Source organism: Solea senegalensis, linkage group LG4 (genome assembly GCF_019176455.1).
Source record: "Solea senegalensis isolate Sse05_10M linkage group LG4, IFAPA_SoseM_1, whole genome shotgun sequence".
Lineage (NCBI taxonomy): Eukaryota > Metazoa > Chordata > Actinopteri > Pleuronectiformes > Soleidae > Solea > Solea senegalensis.
This window is the reverse complement of record NC_058024.1, coordinates 13,619,697-13,635,770: the sequence shown is the minus strand read 5'-3', so window position 1 is coordinate 13,635,770 and position 16,074 is coordinate 13,619,697. Positions and strand designations below refer to the sequence as shown.

The 16,074-nt window shown below is 41.1% G+C and overlaps 1 protein-coding gene across 7 annotated transcripts in view; it reads left to right on the top strand.

The window, feature by feature from the left end:
- Positions 1–16,074, top strand: part of iqsec1b (IQ motif and Sec7 domain ArfGEF 1b) — a 157,581-nt gene that overhangs the window by 105,270 nt on the left and 36,237 nt on the right. The window contains exon 1 of one of the 7 annotated variants that reach the window (XM_044023316.1): positions 8,740–8,917. The exons of 5 other annotated variants lie outside the window; for them this stretch is intronic. In XM_044023316.1, the coding sequence (XP_043879251.1) occupies positions 8,880–8,917 (38 nt within the window). In that variant the 5' untranslated portion in view covers positions 8,740–8,879. Of the gene's footprint in view, positions 1–8,739; positions 8,918–9,648; positions 10,046–16,074 lie in introns of those variants that run through there. One more of the 7 variants, XM_044023313.1, reaches the window with a different exon arrangement.

Here is a 16,074-nt window from a genome sequence, read left to right as displayed (position 1 = left end):
TTACTTGTTACTTACTGTGTGCCAAGAGCTGTTATGAATATTTCAGAGGTGAAGTGTCTTATTTCCACTGGTAATATGATTCATTCTTTGTGTTCTTCACTCACAGTAGATCTGTTGAGTTCTACTTTAGTGCAGTTCAGTCATGAACAAAAAAAAAAGAATAAGAATTTTGCTCTCTCACACCTAACTCTGGAATCTGGAAAGCGGTGGATGAATTACTTTGGTCCTTTACTTAAAGGAATTGTTCAGGTTTAAAGTGTAGTTGTATGAGGTCATGAAATTCTATCTACACTGGGCTTTATTTCTGTGGACCCACCTGGAAACATGCCACCAATCAGCCATTTTACATCACAACTCCCTGAAGATTTGAATCCACTGCTGTCTTCATTAATGTTCAAATATGTTGATGGATGTTCACACAATGAATTGGTTTCTTCCAATTTCACTCGGTAGTAAAACTCTAATTATCTGAGCTTTACCACAATAATTATCACTATCAAGTAGTTTAAGACTTTTTCTAGTAATTCACATTTTAAACACGTAGCAAATCTTGAACTGTGTTTCTTAGCCTTGTTTTTCCACTTATATTAAAGTGGAAAGTACCATGTTTTTCCTAATGCTGTCTAATATGAACAAAATAGAAAAACTCAAATACAACACAAGTAAATCTTGAGTCACTGTTCACTACTGAATTAGGAGTCCACATTTCCACTGGGTCACAGTATTTGCAGATGAATGTTTAATTTAGACATAAATATCATCTGCATTTATTGCTGCCAGTCCCGGCTTTGATGAAAATGAAATGAATTTAAAATTGCTGTAATAAAGATGAAATGTCAGGATAATAACTTAGATGTCACTGTCGCTCTGGTTACTGCAGTGCTCTTAGTCCTTTTTTAATTACTGGCAGGTTTCAAAATTGGCCTGGTCCTATAGCACTAGTGGTGACCCATGGCTCTGTCAATAATGAGCTCACGGTGGCTGGAGCGATCAGGGGACACAGCCACCACCTGAGTCCCTCCTCCATCTTTTATGCATTTCAATGAGGCTATGCTCATCCAACATTAATGACCACATTGGCCCTGAACAGGGATCACTCTATCTCGGGCCAGCACAGGCTCTAACCCGGGCTGTCAGTGGTCCAGGGGATGACTTCAGCGAGGCCCCGGATGCCCACTTTTCTGACTTCATCCTGAATCTAATGACAGCAATGTTTTACCTGTTAATGGCACTCAGATGAATTAGAGCAGCAGTGGCAGTGCTCTCACAGGGTCCAGCAGCCTTTAAAAATCTAAGCTACTGGCCATATTCTTTGTGACCTTTCACTTCCAAAGCACTTTTCATAGCATGGCACCAGAAAGTCCATTATTCTCTCATCAGGAAGAGTTATGCCTCCACCTTTGCAAATTCAGAACAGATTGCCGTGTTCCTTGTAACAGCTGGAGGTAGCACTCGCCAGACTGAGGCTGTGTGTATGCATAACCAACCCAAGTGTTTGAGGGTTTCAGTATGAACCCAGCAGCTCAGGGCAGAGCATGCACCGCTGCCAACATCTGGCTGGTCAGATATTACGTAAAACCTCACAAACATTATTGTTAATTTATTCAAGTCATCCACAGGCGAGTCAAAGTGAAGGGTGAGGTGCAGTTATGCAAGATGGTGGATTATTTGTTTTGTTTTGTTTCTTTTTCATGAAAAGGCTCTGACTTTGATTTAAAATCAACACACATTTTATTATCACTCTTTCCAAAGGAAACTGCTTGCAGTCACTTCCTGTTGTATGATCACGTACAGTGCGGATTACCAACTAAACACAAACACAATTAAAGAAAGAATTTAGTCATTTCACATTACAAAACTTGAGAATGACACAGACAGGCAGGTTTGTTAGGCAGTTATTTACCTCAAGCTTGTTAACACAACATTTTTGGATAATTTGCTGCCCTGTAGCTAATCAGTCTGTCGCTAATGGTTCCTTGATCACACTGTGCTACTTCACCCACACCCAATATTTTTGGGGGGGTTTTGACTGTGAGGATGAATCATCTCAGAGCAGTGGCTCACATTGCATACTATCATTGCAGGTCTCCTTGCAAGTCAAATTAATTAATGAGCCTTGGTAAATCAGACATTGATTAGGTCAATGCAGGAATTATAGTTCTTTTATTTATTGACCAGACATGCAATAAAAAAAAAAGTTATTACCTGCTTTGACCTTGTCGCTCTTCTTCTGCTGCTGCCCAATCTCCATCTCCCACCTTCCTTTGCATCTTTGTCTATGTTTTGTGGTCGCAATCTGCAGTCATTTAGTATAAGAGAAGACCCAATCAGTTCCTCCATGCTTGAAATTCCTCTCTGTTAAACTTTCTTTTATTAACAATGTCATAAATTATGGAGGGCAGGAGGGAAGAGGGAGGATGGAGCTGGCAGAAACAAAGCGTGCAAGTACAGTACACAACTACACACAGCATCACTAATCACGTTGAGTGGGCTGTGCTTAATTTACATTGCTCACATGAATCTGAGCATGAAGGAACAAACCTGCAAATTGTCATACTGACTTTGCAGTCATGTCAGTAGTGACGGTCTAATGGTAAAATCCGTACCGCTTAGTCAAAGCTTGAGCCAGACCCAGCTGATGTTGGGGGTGCAGGAACATATTGTGAAATCAATGCAAAATCAATGATCATATACAGAGGTGAAGACCACCCTGCATATTGGTTGCTGACAGTGTAGGATGACACACTCTGAAACCAGTGTTGTCTAGAAACTTGTGTCTGACATTATTGATGTACATTTAATGGTGGTCGCCTGACTCACTTCCAACCAGGCAACCTCTCTTTTGTTGGGCAATTAATCATTTTTCATGTCTGGCATCATTACGTTCAGACATCATGGTCTCCACCGTCTTGGCTCACTTTGAAGATAAAAAAAAAAGCCAATGACAGCCAATTGGGATCAACCACACAAACACATGAAAACACTGCAGATTTGGTTTACCGCAGTCAAACAACAAAGCAAATGTTTTATTTTGCCCCTCACGTAGAATGGAAGTGGATAGGAGGCAACATTTTGTCTTTGTTGCATAATATGCATTTGTGTAACCAGGCCCTCCCTCATGCTGGTAGAATCATGCAAATAATTTGAATTTGTGTCATTCCTTCAGTCACTTTAAGTGGTTTTTGGTGATGTTTGGTCTTCTTAAACAGAGAAAATGTGATATTACTTGTGAGCTGCATCCTTTCTTCTGACAACAGCAATGTTAATGTGAATATACATCAGCAGTGTTTGAGTAGGCCGGAACAGGATGTGTTCAACCCCTGAAACTCCTGAACTTTTTTAACCGCAGAATTCACTCTTTTTTTTCTTTTTTTTAAGTGATTCTTCGTGTTTTCAGTCATACTCTACTTTATCTTAGTTAACGTACAGTAACTGCCCCACACCAGATGACTTCCCCTCCTCATTAAAGAGTAGATTAATTCTGTGTTGACACAGAAAGAGAGAGAAGGAAGGGTTCATGAAATGAGTGCTCAGATGCAAGCGGGGCATATACACAGCTGTGTCGAAGCATGTTTTATGAGATGGCAGTGTGATTGGTGGGGCAGGTGGTGGACCACTGGTAATTACTGGGCAGCGATGCTGCACAGTCAGTGGTCCCCACACACCAATCTGTCTTCCTCTGGCCTCAATGAAAAGCCTTTTAACATCTGATTAGCTTTTAATGACACTCTGTGGGTGTGGGTGTGGTTTGGATATGAGGCTGTAGTATATGCAGATAAATATTGGTTTTCTGATTGAGGAGCTCTGTGATCCAGGTGTAGATAATTGTGCTGCATGTCTATTATGTTTTTTTTATAAGGATGTGTTTGCATGGCGTTTGTTCTTGTCTCCATCGCAGCTCACTAAGAAGTCTGGAGCATCTGATGACTCAAAAGTGAAAAAGCCGATGATGCAGAAAAGTAAAATGATTGAATGATTGACATGAAGTCACATCAGTGGCACAGGTTATATTTGATATTTGTTATTTTAATACGATTTTATACCCCACTCATCCTTTTTGTGCTTTCTGCCTTGAAAGCATCAATTCATCAAGGAGCTGTTAACATTGTTCTATTTCTCCCCTGCTCAGTAGAAAAGAGCTACAGCATATCAATGTGTGCTCACTCTCAGTCAAAAACCAAAAAACTCCCTATATCGAAATTGGTTTTTGACTTTTTCCGCAGTCATTTCTCAGTTTTGGAGTTTCTCAGATTTCACTGTTGTCACTAATATCGTGGAGTTTTTTTCATGGTGTTTGAATATGTTGAGAGACTGCCCAATGACAGGGGTCAAAGGTGATACTATTGATCCTGGGAGGATGTTGCAGTGTAAAATGACTTGTTAATACTCATCAGATTTTTTACGATTGCAGGTTAGAACTGCTTGAAAGGTTCAGCTGTTTTTTATGTTTATGACATAAAAATGTCATAAAGCGTTCGTGGGGGAGGGGAATGCAAATAACACCAAACAATAGGAAGCTAGCGATTCACAATAGCCAGGTTTACATTAAAATGTATTGTGGATTTAAAATAAATCTTCCAAAATGGGGGGAAAGATAATGCACATTTATGTGTGTTTCCATTTAATGCTTTTAAGTGAATATTGTTCACACGTTCACATTTACTTTTTATCAGTACACCAACACATTTGTGCAGCTGCCCACATTCATTTGGACAACCTAACCAATGTCCCATCCCTAACCTTAACCATAACCAGTTAATGCCTTACCCTAACCTTAACCTAATTAAAATGCACATACAGTATAAGCCCCTAAACCTCCAGTTCTCCAAAAAATAGGTTCTGCCTCATTAGGACCAGGTTTTGGTCCCCCTCATGACGACACACGCACACATCTGCCATCTTTTGGCAGTCATGAGTCAGTGAGCCTTATCCATTACCTGCTGCACGCACTCATGAGGGTTTCTCTCAGAGAATAGACACCGCTGCATGTCAGGTCTCTGTGCCACCCTGGTGGGTCTGCCAAACCAAACAAACACACCACTCTCTGAAGCTCTGAAGTGAAGGAGTGTTGCCACGTAATAAGTGATGAGCTGTGTATCCAGAACAGAGTCTGCCATGATGGGCCATGTATGAAAGAGATGGCATATAGTTAAGTGTTTTTAGAAAGCCCTCATGTAGCAGAAGAAGGGCTATCTCTCTCTCTCTCTCTCTCTCTCTCTCTCTCTCTCTCTCTCTCTCTGTCTCTTTCTTGACATCACAGACTACAGACTGTCGCTGCTGCCTGCATCTGCACAGGGGGCACAGAGGTATGGTCTCCTGAGCAAGCACTTTTACATTATTAGTGCCAGAGGGATTACATCAACCTGATTTTGTGTGTGTGTGATTATCATTTACAGTAGCCTCTGTATTCTTCACACGACAAAACCATGATTGGGCGAGTGGCCTGCTTGAAGAAAGTAGTTTCACGAGGTGTCACTGTTCAGAAGCGTAGTCCTACAGCTGGACACCTTGGTGTTGTGATGGGCTGTCAGCAGATGCAGGTAAAGGCTCCTCTTGCCTCCTCATCTCAGCTTTTTCCTCTCAATGGCATTGAAGCCGACGGTTCTGACGGGATGTCAGAAGTAGTGCCAACACAACACCAAGCCCCTGGGCTGCGGGCCGCTCTAATGAGATCCCCTGAGTGGTTAGCAGGCTGATGGAGATGCCCTGTCCTCTCTCCTCCCCCTCACTCTGCACACTTGCCTCTAATTTGTGGGAGAAGAAAGAGAGACTTCACAAGTGCAAGAGACAATACTTTGGACAAAAGACTAGAAGAAAAAATAAAAAAAAGATTCTGCAACATCACAATGAAAGCCCCTTCAACCTCATTAAATTGTCTAGTACATGCATCGCTGCAGGATAAGATCAGCCAATGTGTCCAATAAGCCGGGGGAAAAAGTGCATGTGTGACGTGAAAGGCGTCAGGTGTTCTTTTGTGGAAGACGTTAAGCATCAGATGTGCTAAATGTCTGTTTCCTAATTTTGATGTCGGCTCCAATTATCAAAGTGCTTTACATGTTCCATAACTTACAAAGACCTGAAGACTATAGAAATGTCGCCCTCTACTGGCCACTTAACGACATAGCCAGAAGAGCAGAGAGCTGATTAGTCAGAGTGGCATCAGAAAGTGATGGTCAACAGCTTATGTTGTATTTGCATTTCATGAGTGCACTTATATTTTATCAGGGGAAAGGAAAATGGATATATTTGTACAAAAGATATACAAAAACAAGATAAACTGAGGTACAAATACCTTAAACATAATACAGCTGTGTTAATTATTTGTAGTTGTTTGGTCATATTGAATTACAGAAGAGGATCGATGAGATTATGGTTGCCTCATTCTGTTGCTCACATGTCAGACATTAAGACAATATTCAGAATTGTAATGTTTTACATTGACAAATATTTATTACTGGTCTTTGAAATGTCCCTAAATATAACAAGCAATTTACAAAAGACCACATATGTCATGGTGTTATTCTTTATTTTCATGACAAAAAGAAAAAGAGAATGAAATAATAATTTCAAACAATGCAGGGAGGAGATAGAAAAAGACATAAAACGAAATACAAGATAATATATAATTATTTTTCCAGGTTTATACTGCAGAGCATGCTGTTTTAACATTTACATAAAACTGTTTTTTTATGTTAAGTCAAACAAAACAGATGTTCTTCTGAGGCTGCAGCCATCACATGGTTAGCTCACGAAATGTGTGTGAAGCTGGTGCTTTTCTCATCTGAATTATGTAAACTTGAAGAGGACACTGTTTAGAGAGATTTCACGCCGTAAATCAAACTGAGACAAAACAATGTGCTGCCTCTTCCTCCACATTCACCTCCAATCTCTTTCCTCCTCAAATCAAAGCTGCTTTACAACTCTTAACAGCACAGATTAGGTGACTAAGAGTTTCTTTTTATGGTTCAGTGGTTTTGTACTAACCTCTCTGATATAACGATTAGATGTGTGGTTTGCAATTTATCAGAGGCTGGCGTGAAACAACTCTGGGAAGGAGTTTTCAGCTATAATCATGCGGATGGTTGTTCAGTGAGGAGTGTAGCCTCAATATCACAGATTAGGAGCAGAGAAATATCCACTACCAAGGCGTGTTTTATTGCTTTTTTGATCCAAAAGGGCAAATTACAAATATTTTGTAAGTGCCTTACCCGTGAAATGTGAACCACTGCCACAAAAACAAGCAAGAACCTTAGAGGACTATTTTGTCCCTGCTATTGTTCTCATGTAAATTCTAAAGTTCCAGTTTAAGCAAAGAAATGGAGATAGATGTAGAAGTCCAAAAGTTTCTCATAACTTTCTTGGTGATCTTGTTTGTGTCCAGCTGCACGGCGTGGACACCCTTGCACGCTGCTTTGTGTTGCAGAGTGTGAGACAGTGCTCCTGATCCCCGTGATGTCACAAGCTGTCCTGCCTTCAGAGGCTTATGGAGAAAAGATAACAAGTTGCCTTATCCTCATTAGCACCATTACGTTTTGACGTGCCTCCAGCTATTGTTGTGTCTCCTGCTCTCTCTCCCCTCTTAGTTGTTTTCTTGTCAGTCCTCGCCTTGGAATACACTCAACCACGCCCAAGTTATTAAATTTTCATGTGAAAGGTGCCAGCAAAGAGGGACAAGGAAATGTCAGAGACTATAGTTTCCCTCGTTGTGGTTTTCCCATAAAGAAAATACCACTTATAGCAGTGAAAAAAACCTCCCTCATAGTAAGGTGAAAACTTGAGGTGAAAAAAAGAGGCAGATATTAGTGGTCAACAGCAGTTACTCTGCTTGTTTGTTGTTAATGCATTATGCCAAAGTCAATTCACTAGTTATAGAGTGAGCGACCATTGCAAAATACTGGTATGTAGGCTTAATACATTATGTAGAATGTCTGCTGTGGCCTAAAGGAGTTTCTCTCAGGCTTATAGACTAAGCAACAAAACAGCCATAATTGTCTCTATAAGCATGCAAAACAAAGAGACGCCATTACTTTGCATTATGCAGAACATGGGTCCATGAATTTTCACTCCTACCTCTTTCCAAACTTTGGCCACTGCTGCATTGTTTTTTGTTTTGTCTTTAATCCATATCTTGAAACTCATTTGGGAGTACAATGATACAAATTATTTCACTTTAACGTTAACTTCACTTTCTCATGAAAGCCATGAGATGTAGCTGAAAGCCTGGGAATTCACCAAGTTAATCTTAAGACTTACTATTTCAACAATTACTGTCTAACCTCTAACTTCTGTGATGTTGAAAAAACATGAGTTCCTGAATTCATTTTGAAAAGTGAAAAACAAAATATAAAAAATAGAATATATTTACATTTGTTTGCAATAATACTATTACAATATAGATTTGAAGTAAGGATTAAGGTATTAATGCAACACCGTAAACCGTAGAAAGTTTATTATTCCTGTGCTCCCTGGAGAGAAAATAGGATTCCCAGTGTCTAAAAACAGATTTAAGCTGGATATTTTTGCGGGACGCAGATCACAATCTGAAAAGTTAGAATACTGGGAAGGAGAGCTTTAAATCTCAGTGATGTTTTTAAGCCAAAGCTAAACTTGAGCTAAACGGGGACACCACCTGTCAGATGGAGCCATTAGTTGGAAATCCCATTACCAGTAATCCTATAGGCCCAGCGGTACGAGCACAGCAACGCGTCTCGACTCTCTCCCTCTGTCTCGCTCTCTTTGTACGTCCTGGCACCACCAACAGTTGTGCTGCCACATTAGTCGTCTTGGCGGCAGGCCTGCAAGTGCCAGGGCGAGAAGGGGTCGCGACCCCTGGCAAACTTCCTACTAGGTGGATAGAACAAGACTCACTCGGGATATTAATGCCGCTTCATGCCAGCTGCAGTTTACAGTTGCAACAGTAAGTTTCCTCTCCTGAGTTTACCTGCACCAGGATACTTTTCTCTCTGTACAGTTTTTGGTTTGACTGTCCTGTTTCACAGGGTAGAATGCCATGTGCTATGCTGTGTGAAAGTTAAACAAAACATGAGGGACATGGCTATGATATATGATATGATATGATATATAATGTGGACTGAATGCCCAAAGATCCCGTTGAATGTGTGATCACATTTGTTTATGTACAAAAATGAACAATTCGCTTTTTATGGCGAGGAGTCAAGGAGCTACGTGCATGAGAATGTGATGCAGTGAGCAATGCAAACCTGCTATAGTAATGTTTAGAAAGTAGCATGAATTCTGTGTACGCCATCTATGTTAAGCAGGCCAACAACAGATTTTTTTTAATTCCAAAAAAAGTAACAAAGTGAGGAATTTGCAGAAATTTAAACCAAATTATTGGACCAATATGAATTTTGACCAGATGGTGGTGCTGTGAAAGTTTAAGGGGATTATCCAAGGCATTACAACTCATTCTGAGTGGAGAGGTACTGTATGAAAGCTGTGACCACAGAACCACCACATTAAGGATGGAGATATGTTTCTTAGTTTCAGTGTTTATTCTGCTTGTTGGCCACAGCCATATTTTTATTTCCCACCTCTCTGCCAAAGATCTCTGCACATTCTCCCTGCAATCAAACCCATTTCATTAATTACCGCGCCTCCACTCGGGGAGTTAGACAGCCATTCTGTGCAGTAGCTGCGTTAAAAACCAGCATCCTCCCGGGGGCATAGAGCTGTGACTCTGGCAGCAGGGGATGAGTTGCAGAGACAGACTTTGACCTTGCAGCAGCACCAGTGAGAGGCAAGGACTCGCCAAGCTGCATCAGGCTGGACACAACTCTGCTGAGGGAAAGGGGGAGAGAGAAAGAGATGGAGAGTGTTTGTGATGAGAGGAGGGGCTGAAAGACACATGAGGAGAGAGTGACAGAAGGGGGGAAGAGAGAGGCTCAGAGCGCAGGAGGCAGATGGTGAGAAGGGCCCGGGCTGTCTCTCTGTCAAGCTGGAGGTGAATGTGCAAGGATGGTCCTTTGCTTTCATGCTGCCAGTGTGGAGTGTGTGGCGGGCTGCTTGCTGTCTCTCTCTGTCGGTAGGACTGCTGCTGCTTACCTTTCTCACAATTCTACTTTTTTTTATTTTGTGTGTGTGTTCTATTTTTTCTCCATTGTCATCATGTACCTTTTGTAAATCTGTCCTGTTTGCTACACTTTTGGCATGACTGCATCCTCCATGTGAGGTGAGTGAGCATGTAGGAGAGGGGAGTGCTGCAGGGCTGCACATGCTCTGTGTACATCCGCTGCCCAGGCAGGTGTCTGCAGCAGCAGCTGCATTGGTATGGGGCCCCCCGTACCCACCTTCTTACCAGCTCTGTCTGTAGCTTGATGTCATGGCAGCTGATGTTTAAACCCACAGTTAGCTGCAAACTGAGGGCAGAGGGGTGTTTGACTGTTATCATCAACATTGTCCTGAGTTTGTGGTGTCTGTGTAGACTGGGGATGACACAGAGGCTGTTTTGATGTTGTTTTCTTTTTGTCCAGCCACAGGGTGGCTGATGGTCTTTCGCTGAGCTAGTAGCAGCTGTGTGATGAATTCCTCTTGATCCTATAAACAATCCCAGGAATAGTTCATTGCATCAGCCTGCTCTGTGCTGACCGAGACAACTTTCAACTCACAAAGTGAATTGGCACCTGTGCCATACTTCCCATTACTGCAAATTAGATAGAGGCTCACACTCCTCGCTGGAGCTAATCCCAGCTGACATAGGGTGAAAGGCGGGGTACACCCCGGCAGCTCGCCAGTCCATCACAGGGCCAACATACAGAGATGAACAATCATTCACTCTCTCATTCACTCCTACAGGCAGTTTAGAGTGTCCAATTAACTCTGCATGGTTTTGGACTGTGGGAAGTAACCGGAGTATCCAAAGAACCTGCATATCTTAATATAGTTTAATAGGTTTTGGCAGAACACACATTAATTCATCGATAATAATTCTGGGGCTGTAGCCCATAGCACGGGATTATGACTGATTTGTGTGATCTTGGTGGATACAATTCCATCTCTTAGGCCAGATCTCTTTTTTTCACTCCTTGCTTTATATCCTTTGGGGTGGGATTTTCAGGTTGGGTAGATTATACACCATTAAGCTGCTTGGTAGCATATAATTCTTGTGGTTATGAATTTAAAATGGGCTGAGCTGTGCTGTTGTTGTTTTATGCTCGTGAGGATCTGTCCTGGGCAGGCTACTCTGAATTGACGCATGACTTCCATAGTCAGTATATCACAGCTGTCAGAGGAAATTTGTTTTCTTGTCCAACATTTGCAAAATTGTTTCCTGCCTGCTTTAAATCTGCAAAGCGGCCATCCATGGCAAAACAAAACTTAAACACAGAGAGAATAGCACATCCAAATTGCTGCTGTAGGAGCCATTTTTTCCCACCAGAGAAGTGCACTGAAGCATTTAGGCTGTTTTAATGAAAAATACATCACCATGTGTTAAATAAATCATGGGTCCATCTCAGAAATTCAGGAATATTCAGAGGAGACGATAGGGAGCCAGGGAGCTGTGACAAGTATCTGATGAGTCATATTACATCGCGATTCAAAGGTTTGTGGTAGAGGCTCACTGACTGGGTAAGGGCTTGCTTTTTCTGGCCTGTCATTCATTATTCCACTAAGGAAATTTCATTCTGGGATAATGATTGTGATAGGATTCTGCCAAAGTTGAACAGAATCCAAAGTGAAGACACTGAGACATCAAAGCTGCAGTGCAAAAATCTAATTTCTAACAAAGTGACACAATTGTGAATATAGCTTGACAGTTAGCATCTGATCGATCTTGATAACCAACAGCTACTGTCTAGCAACTCATTAATCTCCGGGGACAACAGCCAATATTTTGGGGTTTCCATTTAGTCAGTAGATGTTCAGGCCAAGATGTCCATTTTCTGTTCACTGTAAAATGCTAACCGTGCAAAGAAATAACTGCCAGCCAATGAATTTTGAGTCATTAACCTGTGGGCAACGAAAACAAATGAGAATAGTCAAAGTAGAAACAGAAACCTGAAGGCCTTCGTCCCTTAAGTTGTGTACCTTGCCCACAAATTCTGCAGAATAACATGAATAATCTGTTTTCCCCTTAATATCTATTTAAATATTGATTCAAAGATGGTACTGGAAGCTTGGTGACCACTTGTGGGTTGTGTGGTGGCTGTCATAGTTTGTTCAGAGTATTATTCCTCCTTTGTGAAAGCAGAAATGCAACTGCCAGGCAGTCATTTTAAATGTAAAAGTGTACAAAACAAGAAATGTTTGATTTGTATTCTGTGAACATGCTGCAAAAATGTGGATGTGACAGGTAAGGGACAGTTGTCTACTTTCTGTTTGCACAATGAAACGTTGCATGGTTGATCCAGTGCATAATGTGGATTACAAGATGTTGATGCATGCCCAGAATTGGCCCACTGGGTCTCTGGGATTGGTGATAACAGTTTGCCATAAGGCTCAGTAACATGTGGCAGGGAAAAGCTGCAGGGGATTATTCTGCTGGTGCTTACTTTGTCTCTTCCAATTATTACCACAATTACTGTCAGTAGACTTCATGTTCTGGATATGCTGAACACTGTGAACGACGGTGTGTCGTTTGTGTTAAAAGTTCACTGATACAATAAGGCAGCAGTTAGTCATGCAGCTGTGACATGTCCAAGCGCAGAGAGTACACGATAATAGGGCAACATGTTGGTACAGGCTTTGACTGTTGTGATGTTTTAGAATATTGGACCAAGATGATTGGACTGGTTCTTTTACTAGGAAGTTGGGCTTCTGCTTTAACTGTTCAAAGAGAAATGATCACTGCCTTAAATTTGGAAGGATGGCGAGTGCCCTCTATATCTCCTTATTAAGAGGATTACGATGACCTCAGATTGTAGCAACCTCCAGGCTTGTGGCTACTGCTGTTAGCCAATAGCAGCTCTCACTATAGCATGACAATTTCTGGGGGGGGGGGTTGTGCTGCTATTCAGAGGAGTACTAAAAATACTACAAGATATGTATTTACACATGTAGATGTGCTTCGAGTATATCAAAATGCACTAACACAACCAGGCTGCCAAGATCACGTGTGCAAACCACTGATATGTGTGAGCTCATGTTTCTAAACCAACATGACGTGACTTATTTACATGTCTACAGACTTGCATACAAACATAACAGTGTTTTAGCTGCTTGTGGTGCTTTTGACTAAAATGAGGAAATTAGGGTGATTAGGGCTAGCAGGGAGATTTTGTTGTTCTCATAGCTTTGCAAGCTCTCCATAAAAAAAAAAAAACACCGGAATGTTCTCATAACATCGCAACTATCCCCTGCAAAATGTGGTCTGCTCATCTCACCGTGTTACATGCCACCACCAAACCCCTGTCCTGTCCTGAAGAAGGACTTCAGAACTGTCATCTCTCTAAGAAAGATGTTAAATAAAAAAGGGACATGGATTCTCTTTGTCCTTTACCACAACTTACTGTTGGGAAGTAAAACGTTATGAAACTCTCCAGATGTTTTTTCACTCCAGAAAGTTTTGAACCTGAAGTACAAAGAACGTATTAGAACGCAGTGAGTGTTTTTCCATGTTTTTGTAGCCAAATGTCCTATTGTGACTGTGGTTTTGACTGCTGGCTTTTCCATTTTCACCAAAGCAAACCATTTCACAGTAAAATGTAACACAATGCAATGCACAATACCAATTCATATTTCAGAGCCACCAATTGCAGTTTTGCAGATTTCACAGTGAGCAAAGTACTGTTGAACACTTGACTGGCTTACTAAGCACTAGTTTAAGACTGATTCAGTGATTGCGCTACACTACATAACTAAAAAACTTTAAAGCCCAGTAGTCTCAAAAATCCAACTTAGAGTCATAATTCACTGGCAGGACAGCAAATACCAGAGTTTGTCTGGAACTCCTCCTGGCTGGACAATTAAAAAAAAACACTGCATTCCTCATTTCAGTACGTCAAATTTAAAAGACTCCAATACATTCCCAGTACACTGCGGTGTGGTCATAATATATTCTCATGGAAAGGAGACATTATTTTTTTTGGGGGGGGGGTTCAGTGTAACCTCAGGGAAGGGAATGGCAACAGAGTGGGGAGGAGTGCTTCAACCTGAAGCTTACTTTAATGCTGCATGACAGGTCCTGTCAGGCCTCGCTGTTGGCAGATATTCAGACAACATATTTATCCCCTCAGGAGACAGAGACTCCTGAAGTTACTCTATGGAAAAAAACATTACTGTCTGGCTGGGACACCACCTGACAACTTTAAAAAAAAGAAAGCAGCCAGCGGTGCAGTGGCTGTCTGTATTTCCCAGGTGTCAGTTTCCTTCAATTTCAACTCTTCCTTCAAGACTGGTGACAAATAATGTCAATTTTAGGTCTTTGCAGTTGTTGGAAGAAAGAGATAGAATAAAACCAAGTCTTCCTCTCTGTTCTATTTCATAAATGACATGGTTCACCTTCTCATCCTCAAATACGATTAGCAGTCCTTTCTATTTGCAACATTCATATTTTGTCGAGCTTGAGGAATTTACTTCTGCTGACCATCCAAAAATATAATCACTGAAATAGAAATTTGCTGAGATTTGATTTTTCTTCAGCGACAGGAAAGAAATTAACCCTGCTGTAAAAACCATGCTGAGGCTGCAGGACCTTAGTGGATACTTGCCTTGTTTAAATGACATTGTCTGGCAAAGGGATCATCATTGAAAAGCATTAGTAAGTGCAAATCAGACAATTTTTTTTCCCGTGTCATTTTGAGCTCAATCAGCACGATAACTTCCATGTTTGACCTCAGGCCACAGGTCATATCTGAACAGGAAGTTTCAAAGAGGAACACTGCTATACTAGTGCTCAGATTAAGCATTTTAGTAGCCGCTGCTTTCACAACAAACATAGTAATTAAATGTCAAAGAGAATTAACGTTGCTGTCTGAGTTACTGCAAGTGCCTGTCTGTGTATACAATATATATTTGTATGCATGAGGCGTTATAGGACATGTTTGTGTTGCTGAGAAAGACTCATATTGACAGTTTTTGCCCAGTGGGACTTACAATTAGTCTAATTACAAATGCTGCACAAACCTATAGGACGTAATATGATTAGCAAGTTCAATTTGAAAATGCAGATGCAGCTTATACAGCCATAGCAACTGTTTGGTGTGGCTGACGGCACCGTTTCGGCTATTTGTACTTGATGTAGATTGACTTTTAACATATGATGGAGAACTCTTGTTGAAATAAATGAAAGGCAATCATATGATCAGATAGTAAATCATATTTTGTCTTCTAAGCTCTGGTGCACCTGGGCAGGTTTACAGTGGGTATAATGTGCAGTATGAGTGGTATTTTACTTTATTCTAAACCAGGGGCTCTCAAAATGTGAAGCCTGCCCAGGGAGCTTTAACCGTTTACAGGGAGTCTCAGTTAATGAATAAGAAAATTACTTTTAAAAGGGAGATACTGAATATAAAACGGTGCAGTTGATGGTTGAACCAGTGGTAAAAACCGATAAAAGCCTAAGGACAGAACTTTTGAACTATCTAATGACTAGAGTTATATCAAACAGCAATGTTGTGCTCAATTATTGATGGGCTGTTCTTAAGTAGAATAAGAATTGTGGCTCCATAGGCATCCATAAACTGAGTGAAATTAAGCAAGTAAACTGGAATGAGGGAGCACTTTTTTTGTTGTTTGAGGGGAGGCTGTGCTGTGTTCATTATTTTATAGCGGCCGAATGAGTCTATGCCTCACATTTAATATAGGCTATGATTCCTTATTTCACCTCTATAGATTAAGCAGAGACGTGTTTGTATGTGGGAGTGTTTCATGTTAATCTGCACTGCTGGGCAGGTAACTTTCAGGTTTATCAGAGCTTTTCTTGACCGAAAACATTCTAATTGAGGGATTTAGATATTTGAAGTGTTATTACACATGAAAAAACTAAGTAATGCAAATGACTGTGTTTTCATGTGGCATTGCTCTTGCTTGTAGTCCTCACACTACACCATTTCCCCATTTCTTTAAGTTGATCCAGGAAGAGGAAGGAGCACTGGGTGTCACACTGGTTATGTG